The sequence below is a fragment of the Rissa tridactyla genome, chromosome 1 (genome assembly GCF_028500815.1).
Source record: "Rissa tridactyla isolate bRisTri1 chromosome 1, bRisTri1.patW.cur.20221130, whole genome shotgun sequence".
NCBI lineage: Eukaryota > Metazoa > Chordata > Aves > Charadriiformes > Laridae > Rissa > Rissa tridactyla.
The window spans coordinates 137,706,714-137,729,752 of NC_071466.1; the positions used below are offsets into that span (position 1 = coordinate 137,706,714).

The following is a 23,039-nucleotide window of genomic DNA, read 5'->3' on the forward strand; positions in this document are numbered from 1 at the left end:
TAGCCAACGGGCCGGGCGGCGCACGGCCCCGCCCACTGCTGGCCCGGCCCCGGCTCCTCCTCCTGCCGGGGCGGGAGGCGCGGAGCCGCTGGATGACGGCAGCGGATCCGCCGCTGTGGGGGACGATGGCGCCGCTGAGGGACTGTAAGGTGAGGGCAAGGTCTGAGGCGGAGCGGGACGGCGAGGCCGGGCGTCCTGCCGTGCGGGTGGGCCCCGGGGAGGCCCCGAGAGCCTGGCTGGGTCTGTGGCGGGAGGGGAGCTGAGCCGGGCCGAGCCTGCTGAGGCTGACGGGAGGGCGCGGAGAGCCGGCCCCGGTGTGGTGAGACCTCTGTTGGAGCTGGTCTCCCTGAACGCCCCCGGTAGCCCTTACACTGGGGGCGGGTTTCAGGAGGGGTGAGGCTGCTGGGGGGGGTGTCTGCAAACGGGGACGAGTGGCTGCAGCCTTCCCTCCGGCGGGGGAAGCAAACTCGGCTCTGAACACCTCTGGGTCTTGTCCATAGTGCAGGCCGGTCCCGAGGGTGCTCGCCTGCCTTTTTTGTGGTCCTCAGAAGCGGGTCAGGCCTTCTTTTAACTCTAAACCAGCTTTAGGTCCAAGGGTTCAAAATCTGGCTGCAGGAGCTAGTTACTGATTAGTTGTTTGCGTGCTTTCTTCCCGCTGAAGTTCACTCTCCTCTTGTTTCTTGGTTAATTAGGCAGGGGGAGGTAAAAAAAAGAAGTCTTCAAGATCTTCTGAGAATGTTGTAGGTTCATGAGTGCCGGAGCTGTGGAGAGCTGCCACTCAAGTAATGGAAGATGTGCTAACAGCAACCCACAAAGAGCAGAGATTCCTCAGAGCCAGCTGGGATTCTAGCAGGAGCAAAAATACAAATAAACAGTCACCAGATCCTGTGACTAAACTCTCATCTTAAAGCAGGAGAAAGGGCAAGGCTTTGGTCTTGCCAAGAAGCAGCAAGAAGAGCCAAGGCCGTGGCGCTGTCCTCCAAGAAGCGTCATAGAGAAGAATCTCTTCTGGAGTTAGAGAGGAAGGCTGTGGGAAATTAGCGTAACAGAACTTAAAGGCAGCCTGTGCGGAAAGGGGAGGTGATAATTGTGTTACAAACTCTCCAGGCTGATTTTTGCCTGCTTGCACTCCCTCTCTTGTGGATTTCTTTACTCACAGTATGATACCTGTGTACAGACAAGCCCGAAGGCATGAATGTCCCAAGTAGTCTGGGCAGGACCAGTTGCGTACAACGCAGAGGACAAGGGGTGCTAGCTCTTCTGTGCTCCCTGTAGCTCCTTGGTTCTTGTCTGGCAACAACAGATTAGTTTTAGGGCAGATCTTTTATGTCTTTTAGGAGTCAGCAGCTGTTATGGGGTGGTTCTTCCATGCAGTCTCTTGTCCTGGCATGCTAACAGGAAGAGTAGTGGCATACATGACATGATGCAGCCTTGCTGCCATCCTCCTCCTGTTGCCAAAGTGGGAGTCTTCCAGTGAAGGGTGAGTTACCTGGGCTGTAGCCTTGGCAGAGCAGAGGCTTTCTAGAGTGGATGGAAACAGCACGTACCTCAACTAGATCAGCAGCATCCTTTGTGATGGATGCAGGCCTTTTTTTACTAACCCTAGTTCTGCTGGTTTTTCTCATACTTTTGCACAGGTGTTTTCATGCCAGTGAATCTTAGTATTAACAAAACTCCTCAAAATGGAATGATGCTTTCTACCTGGAAAGTACCTCAAGCTGTTGTGCAAAACAGTCAGTGTCATAGAGAGCTGCTTCAAACGGAGCTTGTTTTTGACAACTGGTGATGAAAGTGGTTTGTGGCCTATTTTGCAGGGCACCTTGAAAGGTAGCCTGTAAGTAGCAGGCCTAATTTTGCAACCCTCTTGACTTTTCTTTTTACGCTGTTTCTGGATATAGCATGGATTGTAAAGAAAATTTGTAATTTTACATTCCAGTCTAGTCTTTCTGGCATGTAATTGAACACACAAGTGCTTGAGCTGCTGGAATGTGAGCCTTTAATCCAATCACAGTGGCAAAGCTTTGGGATAGTATTAGCAAAGATTTCTTTGCCTGGTTACTTAAAATTTTTGACAGTTGGGTCATTAGAACCAGGAAATACCCTAAAGTGTAAAATGAGATGAACTGAATTCTTGCAGCATCTGCAAGAACTAATCCCCTATTAGGAGGAGTCTGAATTGGCTGCCTTAGGTCTTTTTTATGTCTGTCCTGTGTGTTCTGTGTACTGGAATAAAAGTGATACTGAAGTGATTGGGGCAGCTCCTAAAAGGTGCGTATACTTAAGCAGAATGTAAGTCTGTGCTTGAGAAGCCTACGGTTATTGCGGTACTGATGGGTGCAGTAAAGGAATGCTGAATGGAGAGTGTTTAGTAGAAATAAACCCAAATGTTATTAAACATATATGAGGAGGTTGCCAAGAGAAGCACCTCAGCTTGTGATATGACAGGCTTTGTGGTTGGGTGGCTGTCCTGAGGCGGAGGGAAAGGCCTGCAAGCGACTAGAGATTACATGCCTGTTTGCTGTAGGCACCCACATTGTAGGCATTTAGAAATAGGCATTTTGTTGGCTGAGTTACTTAAGAGAGCAGTCATGGAGACAGCCATGAACCAGGGTGCTATAGCTGCTGCAGCTTAATTCACCATTGAGTAAACTGCATGTCTGCCTAATGAACTCTTTTCATTCTCCGGTGGCTAGCCAAGAGATGGAGCACCTCAGTCAGTGTTACATAGCTTGTTAAGCAACTATGGCATCCTGATTCTGTTTTGCATTTTAGCTTTATCAAAAGCTCATGTTCTCCCTTTTTCTAAGGCTTGTGTACAAGCCTGTGGTCCAAGTTCTTTGTTGGCTGAACTCCAGTGACTTGGTGGATGTGCTCTGTCAGGCTGTTTGGCTTACAAGTTACTTAAGGTATTGATTTGAGTTATAAAAAACCAGGGGTTTATTTTACCATGTCTCTACTTCGCACAAGGTGTGTTGGGAGCAGGGGACTAGCCAAAAGTTGAGTTGTAATGAATTAAGAATGGGTCCCTCATTATGAGATGCGTAATCAAGGTCTTCTATACACTTTATAATTTTTTGCTTCTTTATTCCCACTGCTAACCCCAACTTACTGAGTCTTCAGATGTAACTACAAGAGCACAAAAGATTTGTGTATCTGCTTACATTGTTCTTCCAGCTTTCCTCTTTTTTTAAAAAGAAGCATAGTTGACGAAAATATCAGAGCACCATCAATTTGAAAATCTGTTGGCTTAGTCTAGAAAATGAGTGTGTAAAATGAGCAGGTTTTTATTTGTTTGTCATGCAGGCCTGGCAGGATGCTGGACTTGTCCTGTCCACTACTAGCAACGAAGCCTGTAAACTATTTGATGCTACGCTGACCCAGGTATGACCAAAAAGTGTAAGAAAATGTGATTTGAAGGGGTTTGAAAGAGTCTTTGCGGTAGTTGATGTTTAAATTTCTTAACAACTGGGATAGCCTCACAATCAGGCTGCTACAGGAGCTCAGCCATTAGCAAGCTGCAGCAAACTCTCGTATCAGAGGGCTGTGCTGGATGCTGCATCTGTGGGGGATGCACCTCAGCCAGTGTGTTCATCCTGCTTGACATGGGAGAATCAACCAGTAGACATAAGCCGCATGGAAATCCACAGTTATTAGTTCTGCTAGTGGCCAAACTGCCTTAGAGAAAACAGTTTTTCTGTTTTCCTACTACATTAACCCTATGTGAATCCAAAGTTTGTCTTTTTGTCTTGCTTACTTTTGGATTTTACACGTGTGGGAGAATGAAAAGAAGCCCAATATTATCGGGGATTCCTTGATCCTCTCTCTGTCTCTCTTACAGTACGCAACCTGGACAAATAATGAGAGCCTTGGAGGTATTGAGGGGTGTCTCTCGAAGTTAAAAGCAGCAGATCCAAATTTTAGTAAGTATAACATTTAGTTCTTAGCATAGAAAGTGCTGGATAATACCTTGTGTCTTGCTGGGCAAGTGGGAAGTGTTAGGTTATAGAATTCTGTAAAACTTCTTCAGAGTCTAGAGCAGGCTGGGATGGTTTTGTGTGGGTTGTTTTTTTTTTTTTTTCATTTCACATCTTTTTAAATGGTTAGCATGAAAAACTTGTAAAAACTTTAGGCTTTTGAGACTTCCCAGACCCCTGTGAGTATGAGTCTTCTTTCAGACAAAGAAGGAACCCCCCATCGTGTTTATGTAGAGGTGAATTACTGGCAATGCTGTACAGCTCAAGTTGTAATGTGCTATTTTCTGTAGCAATGGGACATGTCCTTGCTAATGGTTTGGAGTTGATTGGCACTGGAAGTTCAGTGCGGCTCAACAAAGAGCTGGACAGTGCAATGAGAACGATGATGACGCTTTCAAAATCACAGCCACTGACTGAGCGGGAGAGGCTTCATGTATCAGCACTGGACATGTTTGCCAGTGGGTAAGTTCACTGTCATCCCATTTAAAGGACTGTGAGGAGTTTAGCCACCACAGGTGGAAGACATAGTTGGTATTAGTGTTGCCTGACATTAGCCGACATCTAGCAAAGGATCGGGGTGAGATGTCAGTGGTTGTTCTTGAATTTCCCTCTCCAAACTGTAAGCACCGTGACTAGTTAGTGAGCAGCACCATAGGAGGGGAAGTGCTCTATTGCCACCACTTCATGTCATTAAGCACTCCATGTTTTAAACCTGTCATAGAGCCATCAGTGGAGTATATGGTTTAGAACGAGGAAACTAAATATTTAACTACAGTAAGGTCCAATATAATGTAACACAGACTTGGATCCAGGGAAGCAAAGCTACGAACAGACTTTTCTTCTCTCTGTTGTCTCCCTGTGTCAAAAACTATTTCCTCTGTAAAATAGGGAGATAGCAGACAGTCAGAAGTGGTGTAGAGGCTCACTGTTCCGTTCAATATGATGAATTTATGTGCACTGCAGAAGGTATGGGCTAATGATTCACTTTCATCATTTGTTTGTTAAACAAACAGGTGAGCATGGATTTGCCTTGTGTACTTCTTAGCAAAGGTAAAGAGGAAGCTACTGAGGCCCTGTTACTATGGGTTTGATCCTCACTAGAGGAGAGGGAAAGTGTCTTTGTGCATGTGAAATTATATTAATTATGGTAGGTCTCTGTAAAAACTGTTCAACTCTGTAGGAAAATCTTTAGATTTATGCTTTAAGCTCATTTCGCTTTCTTTGTGTGTTACAGTGACTTGTTCTAACCCAAGGACGTTTCTGTCAAAAGATTTCCCAGAAGGTGTTCAGTGAAGATAATGCCATTACTGCCTTAAAAAAGACTAAGAAATTCCTTCAAGGAAAAAACCAAAGTTATTTGATGTTGAGTTTTCTATTTTTCAGAACAGCATGAGGTTAGAACTAACAGTAGAGGCAGGTATGTGTGCCATCTCTCAGCAATCAAATTAATTTTTTATTTCTAGCCAGCTTCCAAAAGCTTGTGATCTATGGGAACAGATTCTGCAGAGCCACCCAACTGACCTCCTAGCCCTCAAATTTTCCCAGGACACTTATTTCTACCTGGGATATCAGATACAGATGCGAGATTCGGTTGCCCGGGTTTATCCTTTCTGGACACCTGATATTCCACTAAGCAGGTGGGTCATGCTTCATTTTGAAAATGGCTCTTTATCTAGTGTGCATGTACTTTGTGTTTTTTGAGTTCAGACACATCTAAATAGCAGGATCTGTTGGAAACAAACATGTCAAGGGCTTAGAAGTGAATAAAACCTGACGACAGCTAGAACATCTCTCCTGTATCCCTGTTGACTGTTGTTGAGGGTTTTTTCTTCAGTGAGCTGTGGCTTAATGAGTAGATTTTGCTGTCAAATATGGCACATGGCATGTAACAAACAGGATAAAATCATGTCCTCGCTGAGGGCAGTGGCAAAACTCCTTCAGGCTCACATTGTGGGTGATAGAGCATATGAGTGGAAGGAAGAAAGGAGCTATAACTTGGAAATGTAGTTCTGAAATAAATCTTTGCTGCACTAGCTGTTATGGTTTATCCCAAAGACTGACAGGAAGGCAGAATGAAGATTGTTGATTCCAACTGTTAACACTGCCAAGTCCACCACTAAACCATGTCCTTCGGCACCACGTCTACCTGCCTTTTAAATACCTCCAGGGATGGTGGCTCAGCCACTTCCCTGGGCAGCCTGTTCCAATGCTTGACAACCCTTTCAGTGAAGAATGTTTTCTTATATCCAATCTAAACCTCCCCTCGTGCAACTTGAGGCCATTTCCTCTTGTCCTATGGCTTGTTAAATATTCTTAAAATGACTGTATCAGGTATGTGTGTAAGAGCATATAACATCCCTAATTTTCCTTTACATTGGGTCCTTATGGCTTAATGGGGATGCTTCAGAACCAGTTGTAAAGGGCCACTTCACATGAAAGTGCTTGCCTATAGTTTTGTGGGCACTGGGGCAAGTGCAGAAGGCTACGCTTAGGTGTTGCTTTTGAGACGTGATGACTTTTGTGACAGCACTGTCTTCTAGCGTTCTAATTCTGCATCTTGCAACAGTGATCAGCAGATTGTTCTGGTCAACTTTTAATTCTACCTTACATAAAGATGTAAATCTCGGTTCTCAAAACACTGGTGATGTGCATCTTGTTACTGTTTCCCATGCTGGTGTCTCTGGGACTCATTTCCTATGAGAGCTAGCTAGTTTTTCTGTATTCTGCAAACTTGAACCTTCATTGTAACTTGAATAGTAAGGACTGTTTTGAGTTAAATGCTATTTCTAATAGGTTTTTCAGTCCTAGGTTAAATCTAGTTCTAAACAGATGATGTACTATTTTTGCCCTTTTGCTTAGCTACGTGAAGGGCTACTACTCTTTTGGACTCATGGAAACAAACCTTTTCGATCGTGCTGAGGAGCTTGCCCGTGAGGTAAACTGCCTGTTATTAGTGCTAAAAGGTTTTTAGAATTCTTAAACCTGGTCCCTATATCTGGGTAGTGGTTTGTGCAAGTGCCATGAACTGACTTGCTTCATCAACCCAGCCGTTAGTAGAAGTAGCAAAAAGTTCAACATGGAAATGCTCACAGAGTTTTATAAAACGCTACCAATAACTATTCCTTAGAGAGATTCCCACATCTATGCCATACCCTGGCAGTTTCATCTTGACTGTATTTCCTTCACTTGTTTATGACCATGCCTTGTCAGATGGTGTCAGAACACCTATATAAAACCCATATATTATCCCATCTGCTGTTTCCCCCATGTATAATTGTCTGTTTACTCCTATTAAAGAATGTTGGATTGGTTTAATGTAATTCGCTCTTCACAATCCATCCTGCTTGGCTTCCCTCTCCCTTTTGTCCCAGATGCTTGTTCCTTGATTATTGAACAATTAACTCTGCAATGTTCCTGGGGATCAATTTTAGCTGGCCTGTTTCCTTTTTATGAAGATAGTAATTATACTTGACTTTCTCCAGTCCTCAGGAGTCCTGTCCTCCAGGAGCCTCAGATACAATTAATTTCTAATGGGTGTTTTTGCCAGACTTGTGTTACATCAAATTCCTGAAAGTGTCAACAAAGACTGAACATTAATGTTTAATGTTTATGAAGTTAATGCCTAACTTCGCAAAATGCCTAAAACCTGTTGGGAGATATTGGAGCAAGAAAGAGGAATTTGATGAATAGTCAGAGCTGGACATGTTCTTGTAGAAGAAATGGTTACCTGCAAGGCACTATGTCATGGAATATATCGTGCCTATGCATGCAATTCTTTCATGGCTGATACTGATTTATGTCTGTGAAATAAAACATATAATAATTTTCATTAAAGCCTGCATTTTAAAGTGTTTTGCAGGTGTTTATCTCTGTGCAGTAGAAGCTGGGAAGTAAAGGCAGCCAATAAATATTTTCTTCCTTTTCTGTCCAAATCAATTCCTGGCTGTGGTTAGTTGGAACGGTACAGGGATATATTTAATATGCAGCAAGTAACAAGTAGTCTCTTGTTTCTATAGCATCAGTGATAAATATTGTTATTTGCAAGTTTGAAAGCTTCATCACATTTTCCCTTTTTTCATTCATAGGCTTTGGCTATAAACCAGACAGATGCATGGTCTGTACATACTATAGCTCACATAAACGAAATGAAAGCAGAGGTGAACAAAGGGTTAGAATTTATGAAGGAAACGGAAACCAACTGGAAGGTAAACATTCTTGTAGCATCTCTGAAAAAGCTCCTTCTAGGCCTTCTATATCTCCTCCAGCCAAATTCTTGATTTCTCTGCATGCAATTCCTTCCTATCTGTAGACATGTTACAAGCAATGAAAATCTTACATATTAGAAGAAACTGTCGCTTGAGGTACTGTTACTATCCATGCTGCTTTTGAACGAAGAGGCAGAATTATGAGGGGCGCATACTGTAGACCACGTTAAGCCATCGTTGCTATGACTGCTGAGATTACACAAACACCAAACATGTCAGTAGGTCGGGATTCACACAGTCTATCTCTCACACTGCCTTACTTTATCTAGGCATATTGTAATAAGGCTTTTCAAAAAGTGTGTGGTTTGTACCTCCATGTGTGTGCACACACCTCCCCCCCGCCGCGCAGTTTCTCTTTCCTGGTGGAGCTGATCAGGTATTTTACATCTCAAAGACGTGGCCATTGCAGATAGGTGAAACATCAGATGTGAAAATTGTGATTTATTGATGCATGATTTATATATGTGTGATTTATTGGATGGTTTATAAAACTAAAGTGACCAGTGATATTTTCACAAGCTTTTTGCTTAGACTGAGATGAGCACTGAGAGTCAGTTGAGGAACCTGGCTAGACCTGTTCATGGGAATCTAAGATGATGTGTGAAACGACGCAGTCAAATCAAAGGTTTTAGACGACTCATAAAATATTTGTTTGCTTCTGGATAGGGAAGGATTTTTAAAGGTCAACTGTAACGAAAAGCAAAATGATGGTTTTGTCTCTTCTCACGTACTGAATTTGCTTCATATATCCAGGAAATCTTAGTATCTCTCAGAGTATCGAACAGCTTAATTAGTCAGTAATACGGTCCTTTGCTGTAATTTTTATTTCTGTTGGACAGCATGTGTTTTCCTAGTGGTTAAATGTGTCATATTCAGAGCAGAAGGCTGAGAGGTTTGAATTTGTTAGAACCTGCAAGAGTCTATCTTAGAGGCATCTGAGCTGACCACTCCACCTCACCCAAAGAGCAGGGCTGGATAATGAGGCTAGAAGGACTGCTTATCTTGCGCTTGTTTTTTTAAGTTAAGGTACCAAGCTTGGAAGTGCAGGCAGAAAACCCTTGCTTGAGGTTCATATCTGTCATTTCTCAGAAAGCGTTTTGTCCTTTGATCTATTAATTTTAATGAAACAGTGATGCAGGGGGCGGACAGTTTGGATGATGCCTTAAAAAAAAACCCATCACTGACTTTTGGATTAATTTTTGAACTCTTTCTTAAAATAGTTGGGTGCCTCTGTTATTTATAGCCTTTATCCAACTAAAATAAAGTAACAAAGTACAAGATCAGTAAGTAGAATTGTCTGATGTACTTTTGTGCCTGATACAGTATAGTTAAGATTTATAAGAGCTGATGTCATACTGATATTTATAATCACTTGTGCAATATTTTTCATCTTAGCCATCATGAACACAGAGTGTTAAAATGTAAGTGCATTTAAAAAAGCAGGTCTCTCTAAGGGTTTACATAAAGTTGCTTGTATTTTGCCTGGTGATTTGGAATTTTTAATTTTTATTTAATGACCAGGATCATCTATCTGTACTGCCACAGTATTTGGCCTTCTTATGTTGTTTTTAATTCATCTTTCTCCTTCCCAATAAGAGTGGCAACGGTTTGGTACAGGTTTTCTTTACAGAGTACTTTATATTTTTGTTTCTCCACCACCCTCCCCAAAAATCAGATGCCATTTGTTTTATATGTAGATTTCAGCACAAAATCAAAAGGAGCAAATTGTTTTATCAGAGGAGACCTCTCTGCCAGTGCTGTTTAGTATTAAATAGGAATGTTGTTTCTTGTGAGCTGTTGGAATGAGTTCCCATAGCCTACTTTTATTTATTTATTTAGTAACCTGCAAGCCTAATTCTCCTTTAGCAATTTAATCTCAGTCAGAACTCAAAATCAGCAGCAGAAAAATGGTTTTGTTTTATTCAGTGAGGTGCTCCCATGTCCTTATTTTTATGACATTTGGAATCAGAGTATGGTAGCAAACTTGATATTATCAGCCAAGCACTTAACTACTTCAGTTGCTCAGGTTTGGTTTGTAGTTTAATATTAAGCAAGTAAAGATTACCAGAATGTTTATTTTAGCACCATAAAGTTCTCACATTCACTGGTAACCTTTGTGTTTCCTGGCAGCTGTCGCCATTTTCATGAAGATGCTTTTTCCACTTGTGAGAACATTAACTACAGCACTGGGAGAGAATGGGAGGAGAGGGACGAACCTTTTTGGTATTTTAATTTTCACCAAAGGATTATGGAATTATATTCCTGTTTGTCGACTGTCAGTGTGCTCGCAGAAGTGAACTGCAGTAGCATTGTCTTGAAGTGCTATGTAGGGAAGAGGATTGGAAGTTCTAGTGCCAACTGAAAAGGACAGTGCAAAGTTGGTATGGTCCAGCAAATACTCAGCTCATCTGGTGAACTGCCAATGTGTTTGGTATCTAGTACAACTTCTGTAGTCCATAGTAAAACATATGTTTAAGAAGTGATTCCTCTCTGTCTAAGCTGGGTGTCTAAATGGGTGGGATAAATGGCCCTCATAAAGGGGTATCTCTCTCCATTATATATCCAGGTTACTTTAGACAAAATGCCTAAATTTTAGATGAGACAAATCTTACTCTTGTTATAGAGATGGGTTTTTTTTTTCCTAAGGAAAAAAAGAAGTGCTGCAAAAGGTTGAATTCTGAGGCATCCAATCGAAATTCTTCTCTGGAAAATTATGTGGGGGAAGCCTTGTTTTTGAGGTGTCTCCCTGAATAGCTGCAAGAAGCAAATGTATCAATTGAGAAGGTGTCCTGGCCAGCTGATTTAAAGTTCTGGTCTCTTCTGTCTCATGAAGTACTTGGTTTTGCTGAAGAAGGAAGCAGAAATATGACTAGATATGTTTAAATGGGAAGTTATTTTGTAAATAATATTTTCTCTACTTCTTTTTTTTCCAGAACAGTGATATGCTTGCTTGCCATAATTACTGGCACTGGGCTTTATACTTTATTGAAAAGGTATGAGTTATTTTCGTATAGGTGTTTTATGGTCCAGATCGGTCATTCATCTAATGCTATTTAAAAGGCAGACCTAACATTTATAGGGTTTTTTTCAGCTATTTAAAGAGATGTTTTTATAAAACAGTATAATGCCATTTTTACAAGCTAGTCCTTTATTACAATTATTTTGAGAAGTTTTAATTACGTTGGTCAAAGTTACAGGACCTTTGTTAGAATGTTGAAAAATTGCTGTGAGGCTATTGCGCATTTGAAGATCAGAGAGTCTCACTAATTATGCTTGGCACAGTTATTTGGTAGAAAGATGAACTTGGATCTCTAATTTTCAGACAAAAATTAGGCAAAATTCTTTTAAAATTCAATACTAATTTGCTGCCCAAAAATTTGCTGACTACAGAGAAGAGGCAATGAGCTCTAAATTTGGTCAGCAATGTTATTAATTACTAATGTTACAAGTTCTTATTACTGAAATACTTCAGAAATGGTTGCAATTTTACCCAACCTGTCCAGTTGCAATGCTGAATTTCCTTGTATTTAATACTGCTTAGCACTTGTGGGGTTCAATTCAGCAGGGAGACAAATGTGACATCATTGAGGAGGCAGTGTACTTGAGAACAGAGCAACTTGCTTGTGTTCAGTATTATTAACATAGAAGGAGCATAATTCTCAATAGTAGCCTAATAGCTTGTTTATTTTGCCACCTTCTATCTGTACAACTTTTTTGTAGCCTGCTTAAAATTATTTTTCTTCCTGCCTCTTTGCATACACCGTGGGATGCACTAATTTTTGCAAAAATCCCTGAAAGGAACATTAGAATGAGAGGTAATACCTTGTCTTTCTCCTTCATGTGTAACTTACACTCGTATTGGTACCTATTATTAAATGAAACCTAACCATACTGATTATTTTGCCTAGTAAATCCTGGTTTATCTTAGGCTTCATTCTTTCTTTTAATACCTCCGGGTTTCTTTGACTGACTTGGTTTGTTTTAATGAAGTCATAAGGCAGTCGTGAAGTAATATTATGACAGCTATTAATTGTATATATGTCTTTGGTTACTACAGTCACTTTCGGTTACTGTTATCTCAATGTTAATCATGCAGTCCTCGTTTGCTTTTACAGGGTGAATATGAAGCTGCTTTGACAATTTATGACAATCATGTGAGTAGGGGCCTTTTTTTCTTTACTGAGAGTGTGCTTAAGACCATGATATGTTCTTTCTTCCTTCTGTATGAGATCGAAACTTACCACAGTGTGCCATATATGTATATATATTATTTACATCTCTTGTTACGGTTTTTTAGGGAAACTGTTTCTCAACTGGTAAAATGCCCAAAAGACTCGTGTGTTACATAGTTCAAGTGTTTCTTACACTTGTGTTTAAAGGAGCTCAGTGGCACTGTTGATAACTGTTTTCCATTCTGTCCATGTTTCTTATTCATGTTTTGTAGGTTGAAGTGCTCCTGCTGAAAAAAGCTTTTTAAAAAGATGTAAAATAATTTTCCTATAAAGCCAAGTTACCTTTACAAAGAACTGATTTTGCATGTTAGCTACTAAGTCAACAAAAGCATGTCTTTTCATTCCTAGTTAAATTATTATAGTTCTTTACTGTCTGGATTTCAAAACAATCTTTCTAAATAAGCAATATCAAATTAGATAGGATAACATATCTTTGTAAGGATTATACAAATAATGCAAGCATTAAGAAAGCTACAAGGCAGATTCCTACCTACTAACCTTGGAAAAGTGAAGTAATGTTTATGGCACTATTTTGGAAAAAAATAAAATACCCTGGTGACTACATACTTATGGAGTTTAACTTCATAACAGGGAAAACAACGGAAATGAAGCAATATAAGTGTTTGTCATTGCAAAGTGCTGTATTTGGGAGAGCTGCTACTAGGGCTATCGCAAAACAGGTATTTTTGAATGAATAAAAAGACAAAATTAATATCTGTACTGTGAAAATAAATTTGATTATCTGAATAAGTTCCTACTAGCACATCAGTTGGTCACCTTAGGAATACCTGTGATTACAGATTGTTCCCCAGTGTCTGTTGAGCGGAGGCATGCTGGATGTAGTAGATAACTGTTCGATGCTGTACAGGCTTCATCTGGAAGGTAGGATATTCACCTGCTGGTCTTTTTTAAATTGTAAGGGGAATGGGTTTTGCCTCCCCCCTTCCCCTGCCTTGCATGTTGGAGAAGTATTTAAAGAGCAAGCTTGGTCAGTGCTACAGAAGGAATCTTCTGTTACAGAATAAAATTCTGCTCTTGAGAAGAGTGTCAATGTGATATTCCTAATAACGTGCATAACTTTTATTCTTCCCAAGAATTTTTTTTTGCATGCCAGTGTTGGCTTTCGTTCAGCTCAAGCTAGCATAGGTCATATATTTCTGTTTTGACAAATTCACTTCTATTGTCCCTGGAGATTTGAGGCTGGACAATCAAGTACGTAAGCCTCTAAAAAGCTGTAGAGCTTCCTTGAAGTAAGTTTAAATTAGATATTTAACTTTTTATTTTGATACCAATTGAAATGGCTAGTACACGGACATTAGCCTCTGACTTTTGTCTGCTCTCCTACGTAAGTGGCATTTCTCCTTGCTAGTGTTTATACACTGGAGTTCATGAAGGGGGGAGAATATTATTTTTATGGTATTCTGCTGAAACACTAATGATGCATTGAGTGTGTTTATGAAACCCATCTTATCACTCTGTATAATTTGATTGCTACAGGCAGTTCATTATGAACATCTCCAAGAAGACATGAGTAATCTCATAATAGAGCCAGAACCTCACATAATGCAGTTTTAAATATTGGTTATAAATTATGGACAGTCAAACTCTTTACCCAAATATGGCAGGCTGCAGCTCAGCATTGCTGTCTAAATTTTGCCACATCAGGGAATGTTTTCTTGAATTTAGTAGGAATGCTATTTATGCTGGGTGACTGAATGTATATTGCAAAGCCATGCTTTTGCATGTGGTATTTTTATTGAGAAAATTACTTTTTTTACTGTCAGGTGTGAAGCTTGGAGACAGGTGGAACAATGTTCTCAAGCTTACGAAGCAGCACACCAAAGATCACATTCTTCTGTTCAATGATGTACACATCTTGATGTCCTCGCTTGGAGCCAAAGACCACAAAACTACTGATGAGCTTTTAACAACTCTTCAGGAGCTTGCCAAGTAAGCAAATTAATTAAAGTATTGTGTTCAATAAATATTTTCTCTGAACTTTAGGGTGATAGTGTCTTTGGCTTGCTGAAGCACTACAACATGCTGTTCTCTGCTTTAGCATGTCGCTGGGACATGTTTGGTTTCAGTAGGCCAGTCTCCAGTTAGGAGATCCCTGTAATTAATTCTTTTTTTAGTTTATGTCTAGAGGGGCTTCTAATCTTGTTAAGCAGAAATCTCTTATGTCTGAGGTCATGGACACTAACTGAACACTTGCTGTATATTTTCCTTTCGGTGGGTTATGTTACACACATAAGCTATGTTACACACAACAAATGGAAGTATTTCACCTGTATAAAGGGCATTTCTACAATATATGTCAGCTGTCTATGGTGGTTCTTTTTCGCTCTGCTTTAAAAGGTTCTTTAATAATAGAGCATTGGTAGTGATATTCCAGTAGCTACCGTTTGATGTGTTGTGAAGTACCTCTGCAGGAAATTGAATTTAAAGTTCTGCCAAAGTAATTCTAGAGAATATTTTGATTTCAAATTCAATTATTTGCAAAATTTGAGTATTGAAGTATTTAATCTAAACAATGTTTTTTTGGTGTTCCCTTTTGTATTAAATAACTGTAAATTGCCTTGTTTTTTTTGAAGGGGTTGATATATTGATGCTTTAAATGTAATTTCTTCCCCCTACACCCTGTTTTTCCTCTGTTTCAGCATCTGTTGCTTCCCTTGCCTTAAAAAAGAAGGAAGGAGAACCTGAAATTGTCACTGTTTGTTCCTAACTATAATGCCCATCAATCAAAAATAATAAAAAATAACTGTAATTTTTAAGAGTACGTATGAAAGCAAATAACTGTCAAATCAAGCCTAAGCATGTCTGATTTGACTTGAGTAGGAAATGGTGAATGTATAAAATGTATGTAAGTATATATAAAACTGCACAGGCACACCACTTCAGGGAAGCTTTAATGAACATGTGCTACTTATCCTTTCACCCAGTGCTTCCTTTTGCCTGTGTGTTCAGCCTTTTGTAGTAATACAGCTGTACGTTTTTAGCTGTAGTTTAAAGTATTATAAAGCTTAATTTTATTATTTGAGAAAACAGACTATGAGATGAAGGGATTACATTAACGATTGGCTTAATGGATTAATCTATGTGTATCATGAATATGTAATAGCTAAATGATACCTAAGATGCGTTTTCTATTTGTTAAAAAAAGCAGTCACAAAGCTTTGGCACAAACAACAGTCATTCTTGGCTTTTCATGACTATTTTTCCCTAACCTTTGAAATTTAAAGTCGACAAGAATTTTTTTGTGAAGTATTCCATGGCGCTCTCTGGTGGTTGGTATCACGTGCTTATTTTTGTGGATGGAAATCATATGGAGGTATGTTGTCGTTCATGAATCAATACCTCAGATCAGTTGCAAGACAAAGCAAAAAAAAAAAAAAATCAGTCTTCCATCTCTGTGTATTTTCTCAGAGTGCTGGCGCAAATGTTTAAATGAGTTGTTTCATCACTTACTATCTCGAGCTGTTGACTTAAAATGCACATCTGTTGTGCACTTCTAACTTTCCAGGACGCTGTATTTTGTTCAAGGAATGGTAACCACATAGGGCAATGCTGCATACTGAAAAATCAACATTGACCTCGTGGAAGAAATGGGCAATTTGTAATACTGACTCCAAAGAGAGCACAGAGTATGCTCTGTGTTTGGTAAATTTAAGGTACTAGTGTGGGAGTGTGCATCTCAGCTGTCCTTGCAAGCACTCAAAACAGAAACCAGTGACTAAGGTTCCTCAATGCTAAAGATATAATTGCAAAGTTAACAGAAAAATCTGTTCTTACCAATGGATGTAATTTACAGCAGTGAACTGTGCACTGTATTCTCAGGAATACTTTATATTGCTTGGGATAGAAAGCCCTCCTCTCCTCCTATTGCCAACCAACCTTTTGACACTGAAATAGCACTACCTCCAAGACCCTATCACTGTAAGTTCCTTTTGTAGCAGTGGAAAAACACAATTCCACATTGTCCCATGCAGGTATTGCCTGTAGACCAAAGAGCTACAGTTTGGTTACTTGTGTTTTTACTTTTTTTTTTTTTTTTTTTTTTTTTAATATTGGCAAGGATGCTTGCTAGAATGTATTTCTTCTGCAGGCAGATTGTCATGTTATATGCCTCTTCCACTCTTAGATGAGTTAGGATTCAAGCACTGAAAGTAGAAAAATAATAGAAAAACAAAACAAAACCAAAAAACTTAAGAGCTAGCTTGTGGGCCTAAAAACAATCTTTCATGGTTAGAATAAAAGAGCAGCCTTTGAGAACTGTCATTGGGAATACAGTTTATATTACAAAGACGGTGAGGCACTGTGCTGCATGGTGGGCTGTTTGCAAGGGACTGATTGTCGCTTTTAGCGGAGATAAGGACAGTCAAAGAACTAGTAGTAGGGTGTTCTGGTGAGATCATCAGATGAGAAACTTGTGCAGTTTTCTCACTTCTTCTAGCCAAAACTGTTCATTGCAAAGGCAGGAGGGGTTGGGCTTGTGCCTGTTGCAGGTGTATTCAGAAGAAATGAAAAGTGGTTGGTTGATGAGTAACAAAAAGGTGAAAGTAACATAACCACATCAAAAGATATTATCTAATTAATTATCTAAACCTGTAACATCAGGCTTTGTATGGTAGATTTTAATTTTTTTTTCTATCTGCAGGCAGTGACAGACTGGCAATGAAATATGCATATTTATAATTTGACTTACAGGAGTTAACCACTTTGTCGTTCTACAGAGCACCTTGTGAAGACCATGAGCTTTCCCTGGCTCCCAGTTTGGGGTTGCCACTGTGCCAGGCTTTTGTAGAGTTTGAAAATGGAAATTGTGATAAAGCTGTAGACCTGCTGTACCCAATCCGTTATCAACTAATCCAAATAGGAGGCAGTAATGCTCAGGTAAAGGAGATCAATAAAAGACTTTGATACGATTTAATCGTCTTTCAGTAGCCTCCATTAGGCACTTACATTATTAACACCACTTCATTCTTAGAAAGTGAAAAGCTAAACTGTGCTTGTGACTGATACCTGTTTGCAGACCCTTATTAGCAGCATTAGCTGTTCAATTTTTCTTGGTGGTGAGTTTACTTCCCCAGTGGTTTTAATAATTTGGTAAACAAGACATTGTAACTAGCAATATTTTATGTTACTTATTACTTTGTATTTTTTCTAACTTTTTTTTTTCAGAGAGATGTTTTCAGCCAGTTATTGATTCATGCTGCTTTAAATTCGAAATCACAAGCCAAACAAAACCTTGCACGGTGAGTATTTTTCCTGATAAATATTTGTGGAAGTAGTACTGTTACTGAAAGTAAGAAGTAATGAGTGTACTCAAACCTCTAAATTAAGGCTAAAATTATGCACAAGCATTTGTGTTAAATGTAGCAACGTTTAACTAGGATGAAAAGTAAAATAGCTTCCAGTTCCAAAAGTACGCTCTTGCAGTCTGGCTGTATTTGTCCAAGGGCGGTTGATTTTCAAATGGTTCTGTCTTAAAGGATGGCCTCCTTCCTGTTGATGTCTGAACTGATGAAAAATCGAATATGTCCTAATGATGACATCTGACATCTGCTTTATTGGGAAATAAGATGTACAGAGCCTCATAAGTGAGCTTGCCTTACTACAAATCTTAAGAGCTTTGTTTGGTAGAAATTGTAGATGTTGCTCATTGATCCATATTGAGTTCTGTTGAAACGTATTGACCGGGTCTGCCTGGACTTTGAAGAATGGATCCTCGGGACAATATGAAGCCTTCCCTGTTCACCTCCCAAGGCCTCTTTGAAATATATAAAAATTAGATAAAATATCAGAATTATTCTTCCATGCGCTCTGATCTCTGGGTGCTCGTGTTCCGTCTCTGTCAGTGCTGAAAAGAACACTGTTCTGCCTAAACTGACCACCAAGGCCAAATAAGGGAAATGTGCGCCTCAAGAGTTGGGTCTTTAGGTACTGTTTTCCTCCTCTTACAAGAATACTGCTGGTGACCTAAAGGGAAAACAGATGTTGTAGTCCTGACCTTCTTCCTGTTTCTCTCCTACTTCTCTTTTCTCAGGTGCCTCCTGAGAGAACGTGATGTGATGAGACCAAATTCACCAATGACGGAGCGACTTATTAGGAAGGCAGCAGCTGTTCATTCAATGGCATAAGTCTTTCCTTTGTGCCTCAGCCGAAACAGCAATAAGCTTACCAGTGAAAGTCTGGGTGCAGGGAATGGAGGGGTGCTGTACTGTAAACCATGCTAGAGATTCACAGTAGGTAAGAGTACCCTGTGAAACAGAGATCTGATGATTATTTCCTTTAGAAAAATACATAGCTGTTGCATTTCAGGAGGTTGTATCTTAGATGATTCCACAAGGAAAAAAGAAGATAACCTGCTGATAATGCACGGCTTTCTAAAGCATCCCGGGACACTGCTTTTCTGGAATATTTTCCTGAAAGTTCCCTCTGACCCTGATTATATACAGTACAGTAACAGTGCCTGGACTTCAATCGTTCATTGGCCCAATTTGCTACTTTGTTAATATGTTAAATAATCAGTAAACTGCTCAGGTAATTCAAATGGGCTTTTTAAACATAGCTAATAGGAAAGTATGGGGCTAGAGCCAATACTGAATTGGCATCAGCTGAATTCCATGTCAAGCTTCCAGTGCATTCAGGCAAGAGTCACAGACTGGCATTACAGATCTGTCTGCATTCAGGATCTCTTTCCAGATGCAATTTTTTAAACTTCCTCTCATAAAATGGTAAACTTTTTCCATTCAGTATAGCATCTCAGAGCTTTCTGAAATTACTATGTGAATGAAACCAGACAAGAGGGATAATAGCTGACTGCCACTATTCTCATGGGTACTGCCTTGGCACTTCTACATCTTTCAGGGAAAAAAAAAAAGAAAAAGTCTGGATTTCAGCTACAACAGCGCCATCTCTGAATGGTAGTTTAGACTGGTGTCTTTGTGCTTATCTGAGTTTTTGGAAAGTCAGGCCTTACTACTCAGTATCACGAGTCCCTACACGTTACCAAAGTAAAGTTTAAAACCAGTGTTAAAGCGTGCACTTTATAGAGGTATCTCAGAGGAGGTGAAGACTGGAAGGGAGTGTCTGCTGTAGCAAAAGAGCTGAGGGGAGCTGACACAAAGCTTTGTCCCGGCACAAGTGATGTGACAAGCGTTGGTGCTGCAAACAAGGGACGATATGAGCCATGTACCTCTGTGAAGTTCTGGTGCCTCTGGATTCCTGCAGTGTCGCAGAGATAACAGTGTTTTGCAACAGTAATCCAGAGATCTCTAATGAAGGGAAAGATGATATTTCAAACCAAAACTGAACAAATGCCGCCTCTTCTTCTTCCCAAATGGAAATGCCACAGTCTTCAACTGCCCAAGCTCTGGCTTCAGTATCACATCTGCAAGCTCTCCTGGACACACACACCTGCCCTTCCTTCCTGTCCAGCTTGGGCTCTTCCCCATGTCCCACAGCATCCCTGTCCCACAGCATCCCTGTCCCACATAGTTTCCTTTTGACCTAAAAATGCACTTTCATAGCTGCCCCTGCAGTTCCTGCATAGAGGAATAAGATGCAGAAGTGCCTTGCTGCCATCCTTCTTCCCCCAGCCCTCACTTGAGGAAAAATAGTTTAATTTGAAATCAATGATAATTTGTGAAACCAGGTAAGGGTACGGCATCCTTGCCTGCACCCTTTTGAATCCTGCACACAGTCGTAGTTCCCTGTTCTTCAGCTTCATCGCTGCTTTAGCTGTCCAGCTACGGCTGTGACTGGCTCGCTCTGCTGAAGTTCTGCTACATTTTTACTGTTATTTTCAGTCAGTGCATTTCAAGCAGTGGCTTTAGCCAGATAACTTTTTACTCAAGGAATGTAACAAGTCTTATTAGGGAACAAAAGCCCGAGAAATCTGCTGGCTGTTTATGACGTGTGTGGTTTACGTATGTGATCCATTGCTACACAAATTTAAGAATGATATTTGTAGTACTTTTGATATAACGTGGTTGAGAATTTTGTCTGCTTTACATCAATAAATTCAGATGTGCCCAGTTGAGCAGCAAGTATATGACTTTTTTGCATGTACAGATGAAGCTTTTAAACGGGTTATTCAGCTTAATTTCATAAACCTGTATCAGCATGCGTCCTCTTTACTTACAAGCATGTGACTAGAAGCTTTTTCATTCAACTAGTAGTACACATTTCACCCCTAAACTACATCTTCTGGTTTTCTGCATTATTTTTATCTCGAATACTGAAATCATTCTGTCTTGCTTTACCATGCCATGCTGAATCATTTTCAATTACCATTATGGAAAATAATTAACAAGCAGGTAGCTCAGTGGGAAGAACAATAGGAGAGGAAGAACTTCACCAAGGACCATGCCAACTCCGAAAAGCTCCCCTTTTCATATCTAAGCAGAGCAGTTGATACAAACTTTGTATCTGCAGCTTACAAAAGAGATACTGGTTTTGCACAGGTTTTTACATACTTTTGTTTTATCTTTGCTACTCCCGTCAAAGTTAGCAGGCCATCTGCCCCAGCCTCCTTTTTCTGGATTAAGAGGGGCTGAGGTGAAGTCCTTTCTGCTGTGCATCAGAATTTGAGCCTGGGCAGTAACTCCCTGCCAACATTACATCAGGAAACATCTGCTTTTAACTTTGACGGTATTTTTCATGATCCCTAGAGTGGCTGCAAGGGCAATACCCCCCACTTCACAGGCCTTTTCTGAATGGTTTTCTTAGTCACCTGTGCTGAGACCATGCACACCATCAGCTCAGTTACCTCTGCAGCTCCTTCAGCATTAGCTGGTTCGTGTAGCTCAGTGCAGTAAAACAGGGAGCTGGTGCTGTTCTGTTGCACTTCACTGCTGTCAGAACTGCTACTGCAGTATTTTTAACAATTCTGCTAACATCAAGCAAGCTGAACCAAAAGGTTATTTATCAAGTCTTTGCTACAGTGGGTCTAGGTTTTAGGACCTGTTAAAAGACTTGTTAGACCTGTCTGGTTAAGACTGTTAGTGCTGTCAAGCTATGCTAACACCTACCGTGATGATTTGTGGTAGGTATAGGAGACTGCTGTGACAGTGCAGCTCTCGCCCGTCATCTGAGGCCTTGCCTGGGCTCCTGCCACTCAGCCCCAAAGCCCTCCGCTACTACAGCTTCTTGGTTTTGTTGGCGAAGAAAACGTATCACAGCATCAGTGGTACCATGACCAACTAGCGTAGCAGGCACATTGGTTTTGAGTCATTTTTTTGTTTGTTTGTTTGCAAATCAAGACCAGATTTATTAAGCTAGGGTGAAGCATGTTTTTTTAAACAAGTTTTCAACCTGTGTTTTCCTGATAAAGGCATAAATATAGATCTTTTCAAATACAAAATAAAGGCCTCAGACAGCTGCAGGAATCTGTGGAAGTGATTGATAGCTTTTATTTCTTTACATGCATAGCTACCAACCAAGACTTTTAGAGAGGATATTGTGCCTACCTGTATATACCCACCAGGCAGTCTCAAAGGCCGCAACAACGCTTGGCAAGAGTGAACGGGCTTGTTCCAAGGCCTCAAGTCTTTTACCAGAAAACAGCATTGCATTTTTCTCACAGACTCCCACCGCAGTCGCCTTGGCATTGAGATGTAAGAACCCGAAGAGCAGCCATGACACAGGGCTGCACGTTCACAGCTTCCATGTCTTCAGAGCTGTCGCCAACGTAGCATCTTTTTTTGCAGAGTCTTGAATATGCCAGGGAGCGAAACAAAGCCCCAGAGCCTTGCAGGGGCAAGGAAACTGTGCTCACATCATTCACTACCACAAAACACACTCAGTCTTTAATACTGGAAGGGTTTGGGGCAGGGCGGAGGGAGGAGACACGACTAACAGAGCTGCTGACTGCCAGGATTGCATCTGGCTTACGCTTCGTTGTAAGCAAACTAGCTGGTTGGCACCCCAGCTGACAGGCATTGACTGAAAAAAAATTATATTCGGAAGTAAAATGCAAACAACTTGCTAAATTGTTTCTTTTCAAATAAATATTTACACGGCTTATAACACATTCCATGATTCTATTCTATGAAATCTGTGTCTTGAAACATGAGAAAGAGTTACTCAAAGACAGGAACCAAAAGAAGGCATCCAGAACTCAAGAGCAGCAGTATCTGTGCTCATGAACAGCCCCTATAATGCTGTGCCTGAAAGAAGGTGAAGCTACTGGATTAAACACAGAATGTGCCCTTAGCAACTGCATTTTTAGCCTTTTCTGAACAAGCTCGTTCTGCACCTGTTGAACTCCCTGGAAGCCGTTAATCAGACTATAATATAAGGCTAGTGAATGAGGCAGATACAGCAGGGCGGTCAGTAACTGGCTTTTGGCCAATCCAGAAATCCAAGAAAAGCAGCAGCAGCAACAAATCAAAGTGCTATTATCACACATAGGCTATTTCAGACAAAAAACGTGGCCCACAAATGATAACTCAATAGGCACTGCTAGGATTGCTAGGAAAAAGCAAATATGGTTTCTGCTCAGAATCGCTAGGAATGAAAAAAAAAATTACTTCCAAACTTAGGTTGGTTATCACAAAAAC

The 23,039-nt window shown here is 40.5% G+C and overlaps 1 protein-coding gene across 1 annotated transcript; it reads left to right on the top strand.

Annotated features, from left to right (window-relative positions):
* The first annotated feature begins 36 nt into the window (after nt 1-36).
* TTC38 (tetratricopeptide repeat domain 38) lies at nt 37-20,513 on the top strand. The gene is made up of 14 exons (XM_054218881.1): nt 37-149; nt 3,304-3,381; nt 3,839-3,920; nt 4,265-4,436; nt 5,438-5,611; nt 6,834-6,909; nt 8,060-8,179; nt 11,173-11,232; nt 12,355-12,393; nt 13,272-13,353; nt 14,256-14,421; nt 17,208-17,367; nt 17,656-17,729; nt 18,521-20,513. Exons 1-14 carry the CDS (start codon nt 93-95, stop codon nt 18,612-18,614), a joined length of 1,434 nt encoding a protein of 477 aa, XP_054074856.1. The 5' UTR covers nt 37-92; the 3' UTR covers nt 18,615-20,513.
* The last annotated feature ends 2,526 nt before the right edge of the window (nt 20,514-23,039 follow it).